Source organism: Eublepharis macularius, chromosome 4 (assembly GCF_028583425.1).
Source record: "Eublepharis macularius isolate TG4126 chromosome 4, MPM_Emac_v1.0, whole genome shotgun sequence".
Taxonomy (NCBI): domain Eukaryota; kingdom Metazoa; phylum Chordata; class Lepidosauria; order Squamata; family Eublepharidae; genus Eublepharis; species Eublepharis macularius.
Window position 1 is genome coordinate 187648923 of NC_072793.1, and position 24420 is coordinate 187673342.

General features: G+C 50.1%; 1 protein-coding gene across 1 annotated transcript in view; it reads left to right on the forward strand.

Moving 5' to 3' along the window:
• Positions 1 to 22148, forward strand: part of LOC129326935 (zinc finger protein 721-like) — a 37793-nt gene extending 15645 nt beyond the window's left edge. The window contains exons 4-6 of the mRNA XM_054975270.1: positions 348 to 354; positions 4042 to 4061; positions 18784 to 22148. Of these exons, the coding sequence (XP_054831245.1) occupies positions 348 to 354; positions 4042 to 4061; positions 18784 to 20040 (1284 nt within the window). The 3' untranslated portion in view covers positions 20041 to 22148. The remainder of the gene's footprint in view (positions 1 to 347; positions 355 to 4041; positions 4062 to 18783) is intronic.
• The last annotated feature ends 2272 nt before the right edge of the window (positions 22149 to 24420 follow it).

Consider the following 24420-nt stretch of genomic DNA (forward strand, 5'->3'; position numbering starts at 1 on the left):
CCAACTAGACTTTCAGGGAGGGAACTTTCGAGAGTCAGAGCTCCCTTCGTCAGACACATGGAGTGGGGAAAGGTGGGAGTCTCTAAAATCCAGACAGAGGGCGGGAAAGGGATTGGAAATAAGTGTCAGGAAGCTTGCTATACATAGGATTTTTCTCATATTACAGATGCTAATTTTACACACTTTGCACCCATCTTCTATCCAGCTAATTACAACAGTATTGTAGCTACAGAGGAGTTAGCCGTGTTAGTCTGTGGTAGCAAAATCAAAAAGAGTCCAGTTGCACCTTTAAGACTAACCAATTTTATTGTAGCATGAGCTTTCGAGAGTTAAGTTCTCTTTGTGAGATGCATAGTACAGAAACTGTATATAAAGTTGTTCAGGGGTGTTTTTATTTGAGTAGCTTTATTTTTGGTTTGTTCAATCAAAAGAAAGATTTCTTTACTTAAAGAGTTTGTACTGACTTGAGGGGGGGTGAGGGGGGAATTGAAATCTACTGCATACAAGACACTGAATTAATTAGCTTGTTCATATTAGGTTGTACTTGATTCATATTAACAATAACTATCAAAGAGGGATTATTATAAGACAAAACTCAGTGTTTAGTATATTGATTTTTACTTGAGGGTATAAAAGTGATTTTAGGGCAGTAGGGAGGGGGAGGAGGAGGAGGAGATGTACAATAAGGCTTTGTAAATAATTATTGGATTTTAAAAGTTTCTGCCTGATTGATTCTAAACTTGATTATTTCCTAGTACTTGTAACTTGATTATCAGACGTGTTTAATAAATTAATTTATTTTTTGAATAAATTAAGTTAACTTTAAGGCAAAAGGGAGGGGGGGGAAGTTACAGCTTATAATATATATAATATTGATTTAAGTTTACCAAGTGACACTGGTGTGCTCTAGATTCATATTGATATAACTTGAGTGAGAGTAATAGTTGTTGGGGATTAGCTTTATACCTCCATAGAAGGGAAGAACAGGAAGAAGTAAAGAATTGCTAACTTTACTTGTGATTTCTGTACTTAAGTTCACGTTGAGGGATCCTTAGGTCTCAATTGTATTATTCACTCTACTTCAGATCATTGATTCTATTTGAAACTAGGTAATTTCGTTAAAAGTTAAGAGGATATTAACGTTATTTAGGAATTATTTTCAGAGACTGTTGCAGGATATGTTTAAAAATAGTTTCTGGTGTGGTGGCCTGACGGCAAAAATAGTTGTGCTGTATTAATTATAGTACGAATACATACAAATTATATGGTTTATCATATTTTATCGCAACTAAGGTAACCCACACAGAGTAAAATATGTTCTAAACTCAAAGTCGTTTCACTGAATGTTAGTGGTTTGGGAAACCCAGTAAAAAGAAAGAGTTCTGTCACATATAACCAAAATCAATTCTCAAATTGTCTATTTGCAGGAAACTCACTTTCGGATTAATAATTCTGGTATACTGAAGGCAAATTGGATCCAATCCCATACCATGCTGAGGGTAATTCTAAGTCAAGGGGCGTCACTATTTTGATTTCGAGGGCACTTCCATTACAACATAAAACAGTAAAAGACCCAAAAGGCAGGTATATATTTATTAAAGGACTGATAGAAGATCAAATGTACACACTAGCCTCCCTATATGCACCTAATGTAGACCAATTGAACTTCATAGAGGATACTGTTATTAAGCTAATGACGTTCCAAGGACACCTGATTGCAGGAGGAAACCTTAATTACATTGTTGATTATAAATTGGATAAATCAAATTTTGAGAGAACTGAAACTAACAAGGAAAACAAAATTGGACCCTCTACTTCAAGCGCATCATCTGACTGATATTTGGAGGTTACGACATAAAGAAGAGAGGAATTATACATATTATTCACAGAGACACGATACGTATATACACATTGACTATATTTTGATTTTGGATTCCCTAATTAATAAAACTCTGGATTGTGAAATTGAATCAAATGTAATTTCAGATGATTCTTCAGTCACATTAACAATCTCTCTGGAACCACAAATACAAAAGGCTAAACAATGGTGTTTCCCAAGACACCTATTAAAGAATCAGCAAACTGCTGAAGAAATAGAGAAAATAATAGGAACAGTGATTGCTGATAATGTCTCAGATGATATAGAGGCTAGTATTATGTGGGACATGATAAAAACTGTAACTAGGGGCCATATCATAGCCCTTTCGGCTAGAGTTAATAAAGAAAAATTGAACAGAAAATAAGCATTGATAGAGGAAATTAGAAGGCTAGAAAATCAGCACAAGGCAACAGGTAGTAAAAAAATACCAACAATTATTTACCCAGAGGAAATTACTAGAGGCCCTGGACATCGACACCGTCTACAAGCAACTATTATTAGTTAAACAAAAGCACTGGCTCAGTACACCAAAGGCTCAACGTCTGCTTTCCAATAAGATCAAGCATAAAAAGGCAAAAACTCTGGTACATTCCCTGTTAGATGAGGATAATAAAATACAACATGATGCACAATTGATACTCCAAGTCTTCAGAAATTATTATGAGAAACTTTACGCTACAAGAAAACCAGACCAAGATAAAATTGTTACATTTCTCCATTCACTCAAAGGTATTAAAAAATTAGAAGAGATACACCATTCGCTTTTAGACAAGCCTATAATGATACAAGAAGTGGTTGATACTATCAAAATGGCCCAAAACAATAAAGCAACGGGTCCTGACAGATACTCTGTGGAATTTTACAAAAAATATATAAACAATCTGAGCTCACACCTAACCAAAACTTGTAACTTAGTTCTAGAAACTGGTAAGATGCCCCCTACGTGGAAAATGGCAGATGTTGTGGCCATTCCAAAACAAGGGAAGGACCCTTTAAAAGCATCATCATATCATCCTATCTCACTGCTAAACCACGATTACAAACTATTCACATCTATTCTGGCCAAACATTTAAATTCCTTTATATCCAGTTATGTGCACCAAAACCAAACAGGGTTCATTCCACAGAGGGAGATCACAGACAATATTTATAGGACATTACAACTGATAGATTTCTGTAAGCAGGAGAAGTTAGAGGCTATTTTTTTACCCCTAGACATTGAAAAAGCATTTGATTCGGTGGAACTCAATTACCTACTTACTACTTTGAAGTACATGGTTTTTTGGGAGATAGATTTCTCACAACAATAACATCTATATACTCACATCCAGGAGTGAATATTAAATTAAATGGATTGCACTCAGAAAAGCATTAATTGTGGCACAAGGCAGGGATGTCCCCTTTCCCAGCCCTGTTTGCTTTAGCTTTGGAACCATTTGCTATGGCCCTACGAGTGAACTCACAAATAAGCGGAATCAGTACAAGCAAACTAACCTCGAAAATTAGTTTATTTGCGGATGACATGTTGATTTACTTGACAAATCCATTATCCTCACTAGCTCATAGGCAGCACAATCCTAACTGGGGTGGGGAAAGTGAATAGGAACCAAACTAAGGCTTGCGACGGTGCATCTGGTCCTTATGTCCGCGTAAGTGGCCCTCCGCCAGTGCTGGGACGCAGTGCTGCCCCATCGGCAGACCGGCACCAGCGCAAGCAACAGGCGGCCGGGCGGAGGCGGAGGAGCGGAGTAAAGCCCCGCACCGGTGCAGGGGGGCAGGGAGGAGGGCGGGGCTGGAGTTAGTCAGCTCCCTAAGCCCCTCCAGAAGCGGGAACGCCCACAGCGGCGCAAAAAAGCTACGCCACGGAAAAAGAAGGCGTAGCCCATAGGCGCTCATGGAATGGCGAAAAACCGGCCCCCTCTCCAAGCGCCCAGCCCCGCCTCCATGGCCCGAAGGAGCATAGGATGAGAACTATCCTGGGGACCAATCAGCGTGTGCACCCAGCATGGACAAGCCCCCCTCCCCGCACCCAATCATCTGCGACCGCACCCTACAAAACATCCGGGCAGCGCCACCCAAACCCCTCAGGTAAGTGAGCACATAGCTGGAGGCTCTGTCCCTCTGTCTGTGTGCTGCGTGGCGTGGCCTCTTTGAACACCGAGCGGGGGAGAGGGCATTCACGGTGGTGGGCACGGAATGCACTTGGGGGACTTTGTGAAAAAGTGGGGGAACTCCCCGTCAAAGGGAAAAAGTGCAAATGTCTGGCTAACTCCCCTTTCACCCTGGCAGGAAGAGCAACTCAACATCTAACTGGACTCATGCAAACTAGTTGCCTCTAACTAAGCACAATTAACCAACAAAAAGGGAACAACTTCCCAACACGTTCCAAATCAAAAACAGAGAGCACACAGGCTCAAGGAAGTCACAACAACATGCGTATTTATGCTGTACAAAATCACAATAATATCATACAGTCCCAATTCGCAATATAATTGCAAATTGGGACTGTATGATATTATTGTGATTTTGTACAGCATAAATACGCATGTTGTTCTAACTAAGCACAAACAAATTAACCCTTCCGTGGCAGAAGGGGATGACACTTGGCGAACAAACTGCAGCCACTCCCGTTTCCTTGCAGGTGCCCTGACTCTGGCGCTCCCGCCTGGTGATGAGTGACGGAGCGCTGACAGGTGAGGAGGAGTGGGGGGATGGGGGGGCCCTGTTCTGCAGATTAGTGCTAACTGCCCCTTCTCCTGAACCCAACTGCTCACTTGCCGCTTTGGGTGAGGCCCAGCAGAGGTGGGGGGCAATAGTGGCCACCCCTGCCCGCCCCAGAGGCAGTTGCCCCGAAAACTTCTTGTAACCAGGTGTCTGTAGCGACCAGCTCATTCCCTCCTTAAAGGTAAAGGCTTCCCAAGGCCAAGTGCATCCTCGCCAGACTGTTGTGCATCACCTGGTCGCTGCTGCCCTCGACTGTGTGCACCCACTCAGATGGCGGAGTGTGAGGCTTGCCTCGCCAGTGGAACGAGGTGTGGCAATGGCGTGCGAGAGAAAGCTCAGCCGCCCTGCTCCGGGTTCATGCTTTGAATTTTCTGCCTTGATTGAAGCGGAATGTACGCTCCTGATGAAGTGAGGCACAAAATCTGCGCTTTGCAGCCAGCCCCAGATTGAGCGTGAGGTGGAACACTGCCTTCGGCTCTACAGACGACCTCTTCTAAGCAACGATAAGCGCCCGTGAAGATACAACAGCACTTGAAATATTTATTGGACTCTTTATGATTACTTGACAAGCATGGATGTAGATTGTACCTGGTGATTGTTCTATTATGCCAGCTATGAAGCTTTTGTTATTTGCTTTATTTCCTTTGTTAATGAGTTAAACACACGTAGCACTTGCACTTTAAATATATATTTGTAACCACAGAATAATTTTCTCTTTGTGTTTCCCGGGAGGTGGGACAGGGGCTCCGCGCCTCTCAAGCTCGTGGCGAGGCCCTGCTCGGGCGGCTCGTCACCATTCTCGACCTGCCGGCCCCACCCGCCACAGCGGCCCCACAGCCCCAGAGGCGCCCCTCCCTTGGGGCCAGTTCCGTGCAAGAGGCCGGGCCCGTGGACGCCCGACGGGGTACGGCTGCCGGGCCCACCGGTGAACCCCGCTGCTGCCTGCCGGGGGGTGGGGTGTTCGGCTGGACAGGCGGGGCCGTGGCCCGGGGTGTTATACAGCTGCTGGAGACAATGGGCCAGGGTCCTGGGGGGACGAGGGCAGCGAAGCAGAGCTTGGCCGTGTGACCTGGTCGCCATGGCCAGGGCTGGCTGGGTGACAGTGGCAGCTGCTTCTGACCATGCACTCGAACAGGCACCAGACAGTGCAGGGGGTGAGCAGGGGGGGGCTGGCGAAGCAGCGCCCAGGCCATTGACAGGCCCCTGGCTACCTGTCCTTCCGAATGGGCTCTCCCCGGCCGTGCCTCCCCATGGCCTCTCGACACCCTACCCCTCCTACATGCCTCCCCTTCCTCACATCTGCTGCGGGGGTGGTATAATAATAAAGACTGTTTTCTGTGCAACGGGTGTCTGTGGTCTTTGCCTTGGGATGGGGACGGGGGCGGGCCTGCTGTGTCTGCCTGTTGGTGGCAGCCTCAGGCCAACCCTCCCCTTCGGCGCCACTTGGTGGCTGTTCCCTGCTGTCAGGACTGCCTGCTGCCCTGGATTCCTCATGGCAGGGCGCCTGCCTGTCCCATGCCAACATCTCTGGACGCAGCCGCCACGGACTTGAAGTTGCATTAGGGAAACGGGGGAGAGGCTCCTCAGACCATGCCCACCCCTCTCCTTTCCAACTGCAAGCTGTCTGAGAACCATAGTCTGACATTAAGCCTCTCATCCTCCGTGCCAGGGGTAATAAGATCAATCAAGTCGTCCTTGGTATCCATACTCCCTGGGTGAGACATTGGAGACTTCAAAAAGGGATTGCTAACAAAATGTCAGACTATGGTTCTCAGACATGAGAGTCAGCCTCACTCCCTTCTGCAAGAAGACAAGGCCTCTTGGTTTCAAAAGGTTTATTAATGAAAGACAGCATTCAAGTCCAGGTGCACATATTCCAGGATTGGAGATCCTGGCTGAGCAAAGTATTGTTAGCAATGAGGTACAGATTAGCAGTTGCTACATCTCACACTCCCAGAGCCCAGCCTCCCCCCCCCCCCAGAGTTCCCATAGCAGGAGAGTTCTCTGTGGGAACACTAGTCAAGGTCGACTCGGCTTGCAAACAAGATAAGACAGTGTCTTCTCCCATGGAAACGGCTCCTCCTCAGTGGGGCCTAGAGGGAGAAGAAGACTAAATACTACAGAAGTAAGTATGGCGTTAGTTCTGTCAAGCAGCATATAAACAGATCCTGACACCCCAGATCCTCCTTGCACCAACCAGTTGATCAGATCGGCGGCTTGAGCCAAATCTTTTCTCATTGCTTCCACTCTCTCCTCCAGCCGCTGGTAGCGATCCGCCGCCTGATATTCAGAGGCTGGCTTCCCCGTCTCCTCCAGGTCGGCTTGCTCCGACATGCACTCCTCCTCACACCTGGACTAGAACAAGCTCTCCTCCCAGGCTCGCGGATGCCGATCCACCCTTTCCGCTGCCTCTGCTGGTACCCCTGGCTGCCAGTCCGAAACCTTTGAGCCCTTTACGGCCCCCTGCGCAGGGATTTCTGTTTCCCCAGTTTCTGAAGAACTGGCGAGCCAGCTTTTCACGGCTAGTATCCCATACTGCCTCGTTTGGGCTTGCTGAACCGCGCCATGCTGTAGCCCCTTCCTGCTAGGGGCTGCTGGTTCACTCCCCTTGGCTCCCACAGCCCTGCGATTTGGGCCCTCCAGCGCCACGCGCAATGCTTCCCAATCTGGAAGGCTCTCTTCATCCCGAAAGTTCTGAGACTGGGGATTAGTCCCAACAGCTCTTAGCTCCTCTTCGCCCCCTTGGTCTTCAGGCCATCGTAAGTCCTCCAACAATGGACCCAAAATAGACTCAAGCACAAGCTGGCCACGAAATCTGCCAGTACGTCGCTCGTGGGCGTCTCTCGGTCTCAATCCCCACAGCCAGGGCGTTGGCTGTGTGACCAGCGGGGTGAATCCTCTTCCCACGCTGATTCTTGGCCAGGCACCCTGCGCGACCAGCAGGGTGAATCCTCTTCCCGTGCTGATTCTTGGCCAGGCACCCTCTCCGACTGCTCGGTCCTGTTCAGTACCACCGACAGGTAAATTAGTTGGCCCCGCACCCTCCAGTCCAGGAATAGACGGGTCTGTCGGATCCGCTCCGGTATCCATCCTTCCCAGGTGAGGGGTCGGGGGAGTTAGAAGGGATTCTCAACAAAATGTCAGACTATAGAATCCCTGTTATCTAGAGTTCGTCTCCTCCCTTCTGCAAGAAGCACAAGTTTCTTGATTCCAAAAGGTTTATTGATAGACAAGGCTCATGATACAAGTGTCCATATTCCAAGGCCTAAAAAAAAGAACTTGGCTGAACGAAGGCTTTGTTGAGAATGACACACAGGCTGAAAGTTATAATACATCACACGCACCCGTTCCTAGCCTCCTCCCTTAGCCCTGTCTGTTGAGAAGACTTGGAGGTGGGAAGAATTAGGCTTCAAGGTCCTTTGCTGGAACGAGCAGGTAAGAGTTCTTCTCTCCCATGGGTATATGCGGCGGGAATCCACCTGGCCTGGAGGGAGCAAACACTAAACAACTACACATTAAAAAATGTTAAAATGGTGTAACTCTGGTTAGCAAACTGACATCCTGACACTGGCACTGGGGGGAGCCAATGGGAGGACGCTAAGGGGAGAGAGAGCCAACCAGGAAGCAGGCGCCTCTAAGTCCCACCCTCTGAGGTTTAGGAGGGAAAATCATGAGGGAAGGTGGGCCGTCCCTGAATGAGTCTCAGACAAGCGCAGCAGAAAGCCAATGGAGGACTGGGAAAGCAGAACAGGCCAATCAGGAAGCAGGCACCTCTAAGTCCCGCCCTCTGAGGTTTTGGAGGGAAAATCGTGAGGGAAGGTGGGCAGTCCCTGAATGAGTCTCAGACAAGCACTGCAGAGAGCCAGTGGGAGGACTGGGAAAGCAGAACAGGCCAATCAGGAAGCAGGCACCCACCCTCTGAGGTTTTGAAATTTAACATTTCACTTCCCAAAACAATACCTTAATGGCTTGTCCGCAGGTGCAACAATGAATTGGAAAAAGCTGTGACATGGGCCAATTTCAGACGGGCACAAATAGAGCGAGTGCTTTCGCTTTTTCAGCGACCTCACTCATAAAAACCCACAATTTCCTGTCCCGGCTTACCTGCGGTCCATGGCGCTCAGTTGCGCTCTATAAGCGGACGGTGTGAATGCGGTATTGCAGGTTTGCACACTTCTGGACGCTTCGTCGCCGCGGAGAGGCCCTCCCCTTTCCCTCCTTCCTTTGCCGGCCAGCCGGCAACAATATTCCCTTAATTTTTTTTTAAAAAACGGGCGCCATTTGCTCAGTCGCACATTTGCGCACATCTAACTGCACAAATGTACAAACGCACAAAAGTGCACAAAAGTCAATGTTGCATATTCGCATACTTGCACATTTGCGCATTTGCGCAAAACACGTAAAAATTTTTAAAAAAAAAACGAAATGCGAACCAATGAAGGCCCTCGATGTCAACTGTGACGGGGAGGAAACAACCAATCCTGGGTACCTCAGTTGGCCGTGTGAACATCCGGAAGCGGGATGGCACGGCACGCTGCGAGACAAAGCGAATGGAGACGAAAGTGAACGTGTGGCCGGTAAGCGATTATTTCCGCAGAAAAACCACAATTTCTGGCCATCTGGAATCGGCCATGATTACCTGGGATGGGCTATAGGTAAAAATATTGCTGAAAGAGTCCTGGGGGTGTTGACCATAAGGTTGCCAGCCTCCAGGTGGTGGCTGGAGATCTCCCAGAATTACAACTGGTCTCCAGGCCACAGAGATCGGTTCACCTGGAGAAAATGGCTACTTTGGGAGGTGGACTCTAAGGAATTATGCCATGCCACGGTCCTTCCCCTCCCCAAACCCCACTTTCTCCAGGGTTCACCCCCCCAGATCTCCAGGAATTTCCCAACTTGGAGCTGGCAACCCTAGCTGACCACCTATTGTTTTTGCCTCTTCCTCTCTCATGCTGGCAGACTCCCCCCTCCCCCTTGTTGCAAAGATAGCCAGGATCCTGACCTGGTGCTTTGCCCAAGGATTTACACCCCACGACGTGGAGAACCTTGAAGAGGAAAAGCCTTTATGTCATGAAATAAGGGGGAACAGAGCTCCAAGAAGTGGAAACACTCTGCGCCCACCCAGATATGGCAGGGAGGGTCTTTTCATACCTTTCTTCTTTTTCTTCTTCAGACAGAGGCTCTGTTCTGAGAAAAACTCACCCCTTTTCATTTCTGTGCCCTCCTGGGACCTTCTCCTTATCTCTCTAGTTCAAACTGGTTCTTGTTCACAGCTACTGCCTTGCTGTCTAATTTGTTCTCTTCTATCGTTATACATTTGAAGGTGAAGCAACTAACCTGCTTTGTATTTCAAGCTAACACACAAAACCAGCTATCCGGAGTAAACCATATATAAAGCAAGCTAGCAAGAAGAAATCGCTGCTTTTTGCTCACCCCACCATAGGAAAAAGTAAAAGGAAGATCTACGCGGATCCCCTGGTTTTCTGAACAGAACACCCCCAAATCCAGCATCAGATCACCTTTACAAACATGGATCCAGCCCTTTGCGGTGCCTTCAGGGTGCAAAGACGTGGCTCCAAGACAGGGACCCCTGTGAAATCACACGAAACCAGCAGGGTGCTGTACCTCGTGCCGTGGTCAAGAGGAAGCATCACATAAATCCCACGTCCACTGCTTTGTGGCACCACCATGGAGCAAAAACATGGAGATTCCTGGATCCTCATTCCTCAGGATTTTTACATAGGGTTTCCCCAAACTCTTCGTGGTCTCACTCGACATGCCACCAGTTGGGGGGGACCTGCTGGAAAATTCAATGGGATCCTTCAGGATCTGCGCTTTGGAATCCAATTTTGGCGCTCTTGCGGTATCCCAAAGTGGTGGATAAGTGAGTTTTCTGGTACAGCCTGTGGATATGGACATGACACCTGATTCATGAAAGGGTTTTGCATAACTTCATATGAAAATCCTGGGTATCCATTTTCATTTATGTTATCTACGTATGTCCCTCAGTGCTTTGGAATCACATTTTTGCCCCCTGGCAGGGCCACGAAGTGGTGAGTGCGTGATGTTTGTGGTGCTGTGACAGCACCCCACAGTGATGGGTGTGCGATTGTCACGGTGATGCCTCCAGGCTAAGAAAGGACCTGCAACGCGACGGTGGTTTTCTTTTGTTTCAGCGTCGAAATCCTCCCTCTGGCAGGGCGAAGACAGAAGCGGGTCCTTTTCTCTTTCTGGTTGAGTCCCTGGAAGGGTTAAAGGGAAGGAGCCTCCATTCCTAGAGGGGCCAGGAGAGAGAAGGGTTCCCGGCTTGCCACACTCACTTCCTGTCCCAGTGACCCAGTTGTGTGTTGTGGGGCGGAGGGGAGAGGAGGCGGCGCCGGAGGACTTTCTGCAAAAGGGGTAAGTCCTGCAATGATCCCCCCTCTGCAAAGCGCCCCCCTGCTGCTGCCAGGCTCGGCCAGGGGGCTGCGTGGACCCCAAGGGGCTTTCCTGCGGCTCTCGGGACGCTCCCAGCTGAGCTCCTCCGGCAGTGAGGCAGGCGCCTCCCGCTGCGCTTTCTCTGCGGCCTGCTGCTATCTGCAATCTCTAGCTAAAGGGCTTCTCTTTCGGCATCTGTTTTATTTTTTATTATTATTTACATTGTTTATAGTTTGCCTTTCTCACTGCGACTCAAGACTGATACATCCAATCCCTGGAATGTTCAATAAACAATAAATACTACAGCAGGGCAGGACTGCAGGCCTTTGAAAGCAAGCGTAAATCTGAACCACAGACTGCTGAAACAGAACGTAAGTACTTTGACATGAACCTATTAATTGATACGGAAACTCGCATTAGGAGCACATCACTACCAATAGACAGTACGCAGTAGAATAGTCTATAGCCCCAGTCCCTTTCCCACAGCATCTGATCAATCCATTTCTTATGACCTAGACCTGTAATCTGCATAGAAAGCCCTCCTGCATGCTTCAGTCTCGCATAGCAGAGGGGGGGCTTCCCTGACCCCCCCAGGCAGGCCTTTCCAGAAGGTGGCTCCCCCCCCCCCGCAGAGAATGCCCAGGTGTGGCCAGAGGTTGGTTGGGCTCATTCCCAGGGCGGCCCCTGCAGGAGGGCCTGTTCGGATGAGTGAGGCTGCCGTGGTGGGACAGAGGCAGCCCCGTAGTTCTTTCCTTAGGGTTGCCTTCGTGCAGTCCTGCTCCCACCGGGCCCTCCTGTTCTTCCTTGCAGTTCTGGGATAGCAAACTTGGGCTTTGGTAGGGTTCCCTTCTTCACTCTGTTGTGCACTGAAGGTCCAATTCTGCCCACAGACTCAGCACGGCTCTTCCTTGCCAGCAAATCTGCTGTCTTCTGTGTGGCTTCTCCAGCCCGGCTCACTTCTGTTGCCTTTGCTTAGGTAAGACCTTTGGCTTTCAGAACTCGCCCCCCCTTGAATTCATGGACTCCTGGGGAGTATCTGGGGCACAAGATATGATCAAGGATCTCCCCCAAATCCATATGGATTGCCCCACCTTTTTCTGAACCCCTCCACCTCAGCCTTTCCCCTGTTCCCTTTCTCAACAGTCTCCCCTTTCTGGGGTCCCCATTTCTGTTTCAGGTGCAGGAAAAGATCACGCAGGATCCTTACCACGGAGCAGCTTTTCCAGGTAAGATCAGGGGGGCCTTTGTTGCCCCTGGGTGTCCTCCTTGTGTGTAGGTGAGCTGCTTTTATTCCCCCTCCCCTGGCCAGTCTGGGAAAGATGCCCACTCCAGCTTCTCAGTATAGAAATGTCCATTTGGGGAAGTAAAAGCCTAGAATAAATTTTAAATAAGTGCAAAATAATCGAAAGAGGAGTGATTTAGGCCGTACCGCATCTCCAGGTATATGACCTGCAGGCGAGGGCGACGTGGGGAACCAGATGGCCAATGACTTTGTACAAGTGGGTTTGTGGTTGCAGATAAAGAAAAATGGGAGGGGTTTATAATTCAACCTTGATAATGTTGTTAGAATTCAAGCTACTTATGGGAGAAAACCAGATTAAAACCTCTCCGGCCCTCCTCCCCTCTGGTGCCAGCAGGACGGGTGTTGAGAACAAAGCTGCCTCCAAACTCAAAAACTGACTGTTAATGGAAATAATGTTAAAAATTGGGCAGATAGCGCATTGGGCCAAATGGAAGAGCAGTAAAATTATAAAACTTGAGGATATCTTATGGCGTGGCAACTTAGGCTGGTGGCTCTGGGGGCCTTCAGCGTCCAGGCCGAGGCTGCCTTGCTGGGAGCACTTCAGGGTTTCATGGCCCCCGTCACACCTGAGGGGCCCGTCTCAGGTAATAGGAGGCCCCACGTCCTGCGCTGGGCAGACCCTCGATCTGGTGTTTTCCTCTGGCCAGGAGGAAGGAGATCTGAGGGTGGGGTGGGGGATTGAAGATGGCCCCCTTTGTTGTGGAGATGTGGACCGTGGCCCTTGGCCCTGGGAGGGCCACCCAGGCAGAGGGGGAAGACCTTTTCCAACTCCTTAACCCCAAATTTCATGCCTTCGGGAAGTGGGTTTTCCCCTCGGAGGTTCCATCTCTTCCAACCTCCTCCTCTGTTGCGAAGTTTGCAACCAAGCCCGCCTGGCTGCCGTTTCAGCTTCCCTCATCCTGCCCCAAAGCGGCCATTTTTCCTTCTGGCCTCTGAACGTGGGGGTGTCTCATTTTTTTTTTTAATTAGCAGTTAAATATTATTGTATTGTTGTATCCAGACATCTGTCAGATTATCAATACTCAATTACTGATTTTGCAATCCCAGTGAAAAAGCCCTAATGGCCGCTGCTGGGGATTTGGGGTGGGGGGAATGTGCCCCCCCCGCAGAAGCCCCAGAGGCCCTGGATGTCCTCGGTACGGCAGCAGCAAGGAGGGAATCCCACAAGCCTCTTCCCTGAGACCATCTCTCATCCTCCCTCCTTCGGGTCCCTCCCCTGTAGTCTCAGGGCTGTTTATCTGCTCAGCTGGGCGTGCCTGGAGGGGTGTTATCCCTGAGGATTATTAACCACAGTTGCAGGATTTCTTCAGGCTCAGTGGAAAGAGACATGGTACTGGTCCAGCACATGCATAAATCTGAGTCTCGGACCTGGTCTGTATTTCCAGGAGGGAAAGTTTCCCAGCCAGGAGAAACACAGAAAAAAGAAAAGGTTTCCCCTGCAGGACTAGTTTTCTCTGTGCAGGGTATCCTGCAGTCTGTCCCGTCACCCCGGGGCTCTTCCACCCTCTGACCAGCAGACTCCCAGACAGTCTTGGCTTCCCTCAGAGTGACGAGGGAGAGATTTTGGCTCCAGGCAGGGCCAGGGGCTCCTCTCCCTGGAAGGGACCTGCAGTTTGGGAGGAAACATTTCAAAGAGAGGAGACGGATGAGCGAAGAATGAGGTGAAGAGATGGGGCCAAGCCCTTCTGAGCCAGCCGAGAGGGAACCCAGTTTCTCGTGCTGTGCCCTAAAGGCAATGCAGAGAGAGGTTCCCTGAAGGGACTGGTGCAGGAGATGCGGGCGCACTAATAAGGGTTTCCCACCCTCTTTCTTTCTCTCCCTCCCAGGCAGCAGTGAAAAGGCTCCCTTGATGGCTTCTCCGCCGTCTCCTCCGTTTGGTGAAGGGAAAAGACCAGCCATGTGGCCAGCTCAGGTACAGGGAGGGGGCCTTGGGCGCTCAGAGGATTGGCCTCTTTGGCCTTGGCTGTGGCGATACAAGAGGCCGAGGCTGCGCCCTGAGAAGGCAGGAAAATGGCCACCCCCTGCCTAGGATGGCATGTGTTGGACGATGGAAAAGGGTTTGGTCCTTTGCCCCATGGACATCTCCGGCCTCTTCCCACAAGCCTGCCAGCCCCCTGCCAAGGAGGGCCACCCCTCTGGGCCCCCAGTGCCCCCAAGGACAGCTGGGACTGGGGAGCGAAATGACCCCAAGGGGCTCTTCTCCCCTCCCCTCCTCTTTGTGTTGGCCTTCCTGTATGAATCCCCTTCCTCTGTTTCTCCCCCCCCCCCCCAGCACCAGCTTTCCAGTGGTGTAAAGAACTGCTCCCCCCTTCTCCTTCCAGGGCAGGGTGTCCTTTGAAGAGGTGGCTGTGCGTTTCACCCGGGGGGAGTGGAGCCTGCTGCGCCCGGCCCAGAGAGCCCTGTACAAGGAAGTCATGCTGGAGATCTTCGGGATCGTGGCCTCTCTGGGTAAGGGTCCCTTTATCCTGGGCTGCCTCCTTCTGGTGTGAGGAGTGGCTGTGAGGAAGACCTGAATGGGGAAGGCCACGGTTAGGCTGCCTTCCCTGGGCCCAGTGGCTGAGCTCTGCCTGCCTCTATATTCCCTCCTCTGATGCGGGAGGGGGTATGGGTCTCTTTCTGGAGAGGGAGCCCCTGGCTGGCAGCCCTGGGCCTGGACCACGTGAGCGGCATCAGAAGAGGAGCAGAGTAAGGCTTGGTCATCGCTCCACTCTGGGCCTTGCCTTTTATACGGGAGTCTGCCTCCTCTCCTCCTATCACAGCCCCTCCAGAATCATGGACGCTCCCACAACCAAGCAATGCATTCCAGGCTCAGCTTAAATAAAAGCTAAGTTTAATAGCTTAAGGAGTGTATGCAAAAAGCATAAATAAAACCGGCTGTCTAGAGCTTGGGAGCTCGCTATGTAGGCATCTCTGGCATCCATTGTCGCTCTTCTTACCCTGTTCATCAGACTGCGAGCCCCCTCCCCTGCCTGGCTGCTGAGTGGTGAATAGCCGGCAGCTTTCAGCTTCTCTTTGGCCTACTCACGTCGTGGTCTGAGCTTGGTCAAAGGAAGCTAACTCAGAGAGGAAGGAATGGAGGTGGGTGAGCTGAGAAGCCATCATTTCAGGACTCAGTGCGTCACCCAGCAGCTCAAGACCCAGTCAGGGCTGAGCCGTTAATGGGCATTTCAGCTGCGTGAAGAACCAGGGCATCTCTACAGAGCTGTCTGAGAACAGCCTCCCAGGGTCGAATCTCTGGGGAACTCGGAGACGGCTCCACGGGGGTTCCTAACCGGCTCTGTAACCACATATGTGAGCCAGGCCACAACCTGACAGTACCTGCAGACCTGAACCAAAGTGCAGCCATTTTTACCAAAGCCCTCGTCTCAGGTTCCTTGCACCTTCCCTGAGCTGAGATGTGGCAGAGAAAGGAGCACAGCTGGCTTTTGGGCCACTGGTTGTTTCTCAGCTGGCATTTCCAACTCACTTACTCAGGGAGGAGGCAGAGAACTGCCAGCGCCATTATTACACCAGCACCCTGTAGTCATACGGGGCCTCTTCCTGCCACAGAAAACAGAAATGGGGGTAGCTGAATCCCCCCCCCCCGCTTTCATTCCCAGAGAAGAGATGTCCGAAGGTAAAGGGGGAAGAAGCAGCTTGATCAGGCTCAGAGGAATAGTTGCCAATGTTTCTCAGAGTGCGAAATCGGTTTTCCAGGTTCCCTTTTGCAAGAAGGCTCATCCTAAAAGCAAACAATCCTGATTTGCTGAGATCACTGCAGATTCCAACCGCAAGAAATGGTCAGCATTGGTGACAAAAAGAATCCCAAGTATTGCAGAAGCCATGGAGGGATTTTCTTCAGCTAAACGTCTAACGTATCCAAGGGAGCCACCCAGTCTCCTTCCAGAGTGAATTCCAAGGGCAGAGACTCATCTTCCGAGCGCTCACACACCTGCGAGCAAATATTCAGTCATTGTTTGGGAGTTCAGGAGATCAGCACAATCTCAGGCCACGGTTAGCTTTTCCCCAAACAAACATGGCCAAGGAAATAAGTTTCATGAATCCTGAAATTAGCAAATAAGGCAACTTAATTTGACTCCAGTGTATCAGGACTCCCCCCCCCCCTTCTAAGGCCTGGGATTCAGGCATACAAGGCAGGTTTTTCCATCTATCCCACCTCCCTCTTTGATCTAATCCCTCCCCTTTTCTTACTCTCCGTCCTTCTCTCACTATGGCCCGCGGAGCCCACGCTTTCTCCCCATTCCTCCATTGCTGCTCCTGGTTCCTGGCACGGAGGCTCCCCACGTCCCTCTCCTCATCTGACTCCTGCCAACCGCCTTTCTGTCCATCTCTCCAGCATCATTCTCCCTCTCAAGTTCCCAAGACGTCTCCTTGCATTCTCTTTCCCTCTCTCCCTTTGGCACAGCTCTCTCATAGAATAGCTGTGACGCCTTAATGATCAAAGGTTTGCGTAACTGTTGCATTAGGACTAACCTAGTAGATTTGTAAAGGATTTTGGCTTGCCACAGGTTTTTATTGAGGCCGCCTTTTGCATTTTCCTGTCTGGCTTGCCTCCTGTCTATCCCTTTGCAGTTCATAACAATCAACCCTTTTAAAACAATGGCCTCATTATTTCATGGAAAAATACCCCGCCAGCATGCAATCAATGTACGTAAAGGCTCAGGTCCCAAGAGACCCAGAGGTGGGGGGTGCTTGTGTGAACAGAAACATACATGTGCCACAAACGCATGCATACACACACACATACACACATGCGTGCGTGCACACGCACACGCACGCATCCGTTTCAGGGTAACAAAAGATAGACGGTTCTTGACCCCATCTAGATGGTTCTTGACCCCATACTTCTCTCTGCCCTACCCCTCTTACTTGTCCTGTATTTCTGGAGGGACAGAGTCAAGCCGTCTTGGAATCGCTGGATTTATGTGTATCCAGAAGTGTGACAATTTTGTGGTTTTTTTCTCCTGATAAAAAGGACCTCAGGTTGCCAAACCTGAACTTATATCCCGGCTGGAGGAGGAGGAGGAGGAAGAGCTGTTTCTCCTGATCTCGGATGAAGAGGAGGGATTGACAGGTAAGTGCTTCAATCAGCTCCTGTCGGCAGGTCCGCGTCTCAGCGTACGTGTTCTGTTCACGCCCTAGCAGCGTCTCCCTGGAGGCTTTATAGTCCTGACACCCATTCGTCATGCACCCAGCCGGCCTCTCCGGCATGGTCCTGCAATGACTCTTCCTCACTGTCGGCAGGCAGCGGCCTACGAGCCAGCAAGCGTGCACTGGGCCTCCTCGCGTGTAATTCTGCCTTTAGCCTGCCTCTAGGGCATTCCAGGGGCACTGGTGATCCTGCAGGGCTGGGAGTGGCTGGCTGTTCTGTGTCTGCTAGATCAGGGGGGTGGATGGGACTGATTTTGGCCCAGCTTCTTGCTGTGGGTCCTGGCATGCCTGTTCCTCATTCTCCTGCTTCTTGGCTTCTGTTGGCCCTGGGCTGGGTACGTGGGGCCCCTCCTCCTCTGTCACTGAGCCCTGGCTGCACCGTGACACAGGGAATGAGGGATTTACTCTGTGGCCCCTGGTGTTAAGTTGCTAGACCATAATGTGGACTTTCATCCCTTTTTGTGCCTTTTCTCTTCCCTTTTCCACCTGAGGGAGGCATTGGATGGCTACCATCCAGCTCAGAGGAGAATTACAGCCTGTCAGTGGGGAACCACACTCCAGGCAGTAAGATCAGCTGGCGCAGTGGTGGCTCATCCTCTGGGTAGCCCCAGGCCATTGCCTATATTGCCATTGGCAGAGAGGCACCAGGCAGCTCTCCCTTCCTCCCAAGCTCTGCCCAGCCAGCCTGCCACTCCCTGGCCACCCACCAGGACATCTGAGCACACAGAAAATGGACAAAGTAGACTCATGCTCTCTTTTGCTTTGAAGCCCTACTACCCCTGTGGTGTTAAAGAGAGCGGCTGAAATAACTCGGGGTTCATATTAACATTAAATTACCTTTTTCTCCGTGTGGCTGGCCACCTCTCTTCAGACCGTCTGCCGTGTGCAGGAATGGCCATAAATGAGAAGGTTAGGAGGGGAAATGGCTGCAGGCGGTGGGGGCTTAATGCCTCAGCATTCACAACCCCCACATCACACCCGGTTTCTCTTTCTTTCAGCAGGAGGCGTGTGGGAGGCAGCAAATGACACGAAAGAACATCCAGTGATGGAGAAAGAGGAAATGTATTCAGATGGGAAAGAGGAGGCTGAATATAGTGATGGACTGAAGGAGGAGGAGAGAAAAGATCCGAACGAAGGGGGGAATGCTTCCGGTCTTGTAGACCGGAGTGACTCTATTCAGGACAACATATGCAGAGGAGAGAACATGGGAGAGAAGAGGACTGAGCTCACTGCAAGCAGGGGAAATTTTCCTTACAAATCAGCTGTTAATAATCCAGGGAGGATGTATGACAAAAAGAAAATCTATCAGTGCCTGAAGGGTGGGAAAAGCTTCAGTCACAGTGGAAACCTTTATTCCCACCAACGAATTCACACAGGGAAGAAACCATATACATGCCTGGAGTGTGGAAAATGCTTCCGTTGGAGGGGAAATCTTAATTCTCACCAAAGGATTCACACTGGTGAGAAACCATATAAATGCCTGGAGTGTGGGAAAAGTTTCTCTCGGCGGTACAATCTTAATCGCCATCACAGAATTCACTCAAGGGAGAAACAATATAAATGCCTGGAGTGTGGAAAATGCTTAAGTCAGAGGAGAAACCTTTATTCCCACCAAAGAATTCACTCAGGGGAGAAACCATATAAATGCCTGGAGTGTGGAAAATGCTTCAGTTGGAAGGGACAGCTTAATTCTCACCAAAGGATTCACACTGGTGAGAAACCATATAAATGCCTGGAGTGTGGAAAATGCTTCAGTTGGAGGGGAGATCTTAATTCTCACCAAAGGATTCACATTGGTGAGAAATCACGTAAGTGCTTGGAGTATGGGAAAAGTTTCTCTCAGCGGCACAATCTTAATTGCCATCACAGAATTCACTCAAGGGAGAAACCATATAAATGCCTTGAGGGTGGGAAAAGTTTCAGTTACAGTGGAACCTTCTCTTCCCACCAACGAATTCACACAGGGAAGAAACCATATAAATGCCTGGAGTGTGGGAAAAGCTTCAGTCAGAGTTCACACCTTAATTCCCACCAACGAATTCACACAGGGAAGAAACCATATAAATGCCTCGAGTGTGGGAAAAGCTTCAGTCAATGGGGAAACCTTTATTCCCACCAAAGAATTCACACAGGGAAGAAACCATATAAATGCCTCGAGTGTGGGAAAAGTTTTCATTACAGTGGAACCTTCTCTTCCCACCAAAGAATTCACACAGGGGAGAAACCGTATAAATGCCTGGAGTGTGGGAAAAGTTTCAGTTACAGTGGAAACCTTTATTCTCACCAAAGGATTCATACTGGTGAGAAACCATATAAGTGCCTGGAGTGTGGGAAAAGTTTCTCTCGGCGTGACCATCTTAATTGCCATCACAGAATTCACACAGGGGAGAAACCATATAAATGCCTGGAGTGTGGAAAATGCTTCAGTCAGAGGAGAAACCTTTATTCTCACCAAAGAATTCACTCAGGGGAGAAATCATATAAATGCCTGGAGTGTGGAAAATGCTTCAGTCGGAGGGGAAACCTAACTTGCCATGAAAGAATTCACGTAAGAGGAAAACCATAGAAATGCTTGAAATATGGAAGGATATTACATCAGGTCAAAATTAGCAAGCAGCGAAAATTTTGGCTGTCAAAATTAGCAAGCAGCGAAATAAAACACGGAAATAATGAGTTCCATAATTACATATAATTACATGAACGTTTTCAGAATTAACCGCCAAGTCATAGAACCCACCAGTCACTGCATATGGGCATTCAGCAGGGGATGGGAAACCATACATGCCACCCTGCGCATACCACGTTGCATACACTCATTCTGGAGTCCCTAGCAATTTGGGCAATACCCGCTAGACACAGAATGGTACCCGATGACAACCCTCTGAGTGGCAGAAAGGGGTACAGCGAACTTATCACCCCAAGCCTCCCTTAGGAAACGCCCCATTGGGACCTACACAACCACTAGTCCGATCCCCAAAGTAACCAGCCCTCCTTTAAGCTTCTATAAACGAGTGGCCATCGCCAGACCTCGTGACAGAGAATCCCACCAGCTCTTGGAGTGAAGAACAGCAGAGCTGGAGTCCAGTGGCACCTAAGAGACCCAGAAGATTTCCAGGGTAGAAGCTTTTGAGAGTCAAACCTGCAGAAGGGAGCTCTGACTCTCAGAACCTGGTTCCCTGAAACCCTTTTTGGTCTCTCAGGGGCCGCTGGACCCAAATCCTCCTGTACATCTTGCGGCTATTTCCGCATTTCATGATCACGTTGAAGGTCGAACAGTGTTCTCACACTATAAATCTCGTCCGTTTCTAAAGGGAATGTTTAATCTATACCCACCTGTGTCACCCCCAGTGCCTCAGTGGTCTCTGTCCCTAGTGCTGTCCAGGTTGATGCTACCGGCCTTTGAACCATTAGCTACGTGCCCCTTAGACTTACTGTCTTAGAAGGTGCCTTTCCTGGTGTCTGTTACGTCGGCTAGGAGGGTCAGCGAGTTAACAGCACTGCGAGCTGACCCGCCATGTCTACATTTTCATGCTAGTAGAGTGGTTCTGCGACCATGCCTTGAGTTTCTGCCTAAGGTGGTGTCTGCTTTCCACCTCTCACAAGAAATTACATTGCCTGTATTCTTTCCAAAGGCATCGACTAAAGGAGAAAAGGCTCTTCACACATTAGATTTGAGAAGGGCTTTAGCCTTTTATTTAGACAGGACAAAGGGGTTCCGCAATAGTCCGCACCTGTTTGTCTGTTTTGGGGATAAAGGCAAGGGTCACAGGGCATCTCCACAGACGGTATCCTGATGGATAGTGTCGGCCATTAGTAAAGCCTATGCGATGGCCAGAGTAGACTGTCCAGTGGAGATCAAGGCCCATTCCACACGATCTCAAGCGGCATCATCAGCCTTTCTCAGAGGTGTCCTGCTGGGTAGCATTTGCAAAGCAGCTACGTGGTCATCTGCTGACACATTCGTAAAGCACTATGCTATGGATGTCAATGCAGAGCAAGATGTTCACTCCTCGTTTTCATAAGAACACACTAGAACGTTTTACTCCAATAATGGAGAATGATATTTGGTTGTGGTGTGCTTTATTGAATATGGCTACTTACCTTGTCATTGTTGTTACAGAGGGTTATGTTTAGAGTGTTTTTTCTGTATAATAAAATAGAGTTGGACTTCACCCCGCCTCCTCATTGTCTGAAGCTTGGTACTCTCCCATGTGTGGAGGCACAGAAGAACGACAATGAAAACAGGGTTGACATACCTGTAACTTTTGTTCATCGAGTTCTTCTGTGCTGACACACATCCCTCCCTCCTGCCCCGCTGTGAATTCCAGAAATACTACCTATTATACTGGGTAGCAGTGGCAAGGGAGAACTGAGGAACGGGGCCGTTGTTCGCCGTTGGGACACACGACTGTGTGGGCGGGAAATGGTTGCTTTAGGCTTGCGACCAACAGCCCCTTCGGAGCTCAAAAGCGGTGAAGAATTTTCCGGCGGGTGGCCTGTGCCTGCGCAGCCCCATGTGTGGAGGCACAGAAGAACTCGATGAACAAAAGTTACAGGTATGTCAACCCTGTTTTTTATTGTATCTTACTAAATGCTTTTCCAGCTATGATCCCTCTGTCTCCTTCTAGTTTCATAGTCTGGCTTCTTACAACCTTACATGATTTTTGAAAAAGCTTTTTCCTGCGACCTGTGAAAGTTTGATCTGAATAAATTCTGTAAATTCATGTCTTGGTCTGTGTGGCATCATCTGCTCTTTCTTTGGGGGTATTTTTCAGTCCCAGCTATTCCAAGATCTCCCTCTAGCATACTAATGTCGATCTGACCAAAAGGTTAAGTCAACACTTGTTGGGAAGGCAGAGATCTTTAAGGACATCGTACCCCCCGCTTCCGATGGAGTTCGTCTGACCCTTGCAGACTCAGTTAAGAGCCTAGGGGTTGTACTGGATCCAGTGCTACTACTAGAGAAACAACCCTGTGGTGGCCCCTATCCTGTGGAACAGCCTGCCTGGAGGTCAGAAGAGCCTCCACTCTCCTGGCGTTCCACAAACGATGCAAAACTGAATTGTTCAAAAGGCTTTTTACTCAAATAGGAGGGTTGTATTGAAGGGAGGGGGTCTCAAATGATCCACTAGTGAGTTAGGAACCAGAGACCTCACCACGGTGTTGTATTGGATTCCTGCTAATGCTATGTCTTTGTGAACTTGTATCTAATTTTATTCCAAAAAGTCAGCCATCTTTACCTTGCTTTGCTCTTTGTGGGTTTCAGTGCTGCTTCTTACGATCAAAGTAGTTCAGATTCTTTTATAGAAGCCTGGATTATGAAGATCTTATGCCAGATCCTGCCTCAAAAAGGGCCCTGCAGTGGCTGAAGCTCCCCCGTCTCAGAGCGGACCTCAAGACGCGGTGAGAGTCCTTTATTCGGGACTCCCCCCGCCTCCAAGTCACCCACTCCCCAGGGCTTGCAGTGTCCCGGCTCTTCTTCTACCTGAGGAAGAGTGGCGGCAGGTACCTGTGTGCCTGACCCGCCTTTGTGAACTTGTATCTATTTACCCCGTGGCATTGTTTATGGAAATATTCCTGATATTGACTGTGCTGATCTCACACTGTGTAATCCACCTTGAGTTTCAATGAGAAAGGTGGACTGTGAATAAACGACTCAAGGAGGCGTGTTCCGTTCCCTGCCCTGCTTCCGCTGGTTAGTTCCCTTCCCCTTCGCCCACCAGTTTCTCTCCAGTTCTGTCTTAGCTGGTCTTTAATGTGCTGCTGGACACAAATCTCTAAGTTGCTCACACCTTCTGGCAGGCCCAGGAGGTGTTCAGGGATCCGGACAAGACAGTTCTGTTGGCACAGAAGCGAAGGGCACTGTGACTGGGGGTGCAAAGAAGACCAAGCTAGATGGCACGTGCCAGTGTTTCTCCTCCAAGTGGTCTGGATTCTTAGTGGGGGAGGGCTGCAGAGTTGGGAAGGGGGCCTTAACCTCCCCCCGACATACTTCCCAGATATAAACCCGACCTCCCCCCTCCTCAGCTTTTATTGCTCTGGAGTGGAAAGCAGGCAAGGAAGCTGCAAGGCGCCCTGAAGTCCGGGCACATCATTTGGGGCCACCCCCTTATGCGGCCCCATCTCTGCAGGGAGGGGGAATATGCCCCTCCTACCCATGTCTTTGCAGCTCCCCCATATCTGCCTGGCTGGGCTTCACTCTCCCACCTTAAGCCTCTATTAAAGGGACTCGATGCCCGCTGGCCACCTTCCCTTCGCAGCCTGACGCCTGTTCCTGACTCCAGATTAACAAGAGAGAAAGGTAAGGGCTGGGGGGGGGGGCAGAATCAGGCTGGGGCAGCAACACCGAGCTCCAGGGGTCCCCGAACAGCCAAGAGACCCCCAGAGTCACCCCGGCTGCTCCTTCCCTTCCACCTCAGCCTGCCTCACAGGGCTGCTGTGCTTGTAAATCAGGGACCGAGCGAGTGGGAGGCGCGGAAATCAAGTAGGGGCTGAAGCGGAGTGGGCGACCCTCCCCAGCTCGCGTGGGACCCCCTGGAGCACACTTGCGTGCACCCAGCAAAGGGAACTGAGCCAAGGTTGAGGAGGGAGCAGACGGGCAAGATCCTGCCACCACCACGGTGCAGCAGGAGGCGCCATTCTCTGGCCAGGAGGGCCCAAAAGGGGGACGCGGAGGGAGAGATGGTGTCTAGAGGGTCTCTCAGGAGCTGGCAGGCGGGTTGGAGGTCTGTATGGGCCTCCCAGAATCAAGGCCGAGGGTGAGGAGCCTGCACTGTTGGGGCACTGCACCCCATGGGGTGGTGTTCAGGGGGTGGGGAAGCAGTGGCAAACTCCCCGCCTGGGGCTGCTGGATCCCTGCGCTTGCTCCCCTGCCAGGGGACCGGTGTCCTCCCCCAGCATGGGTGAGTGGGTTATACTGGGGGGGGGGTGTCTGCAGAAGGAGGTC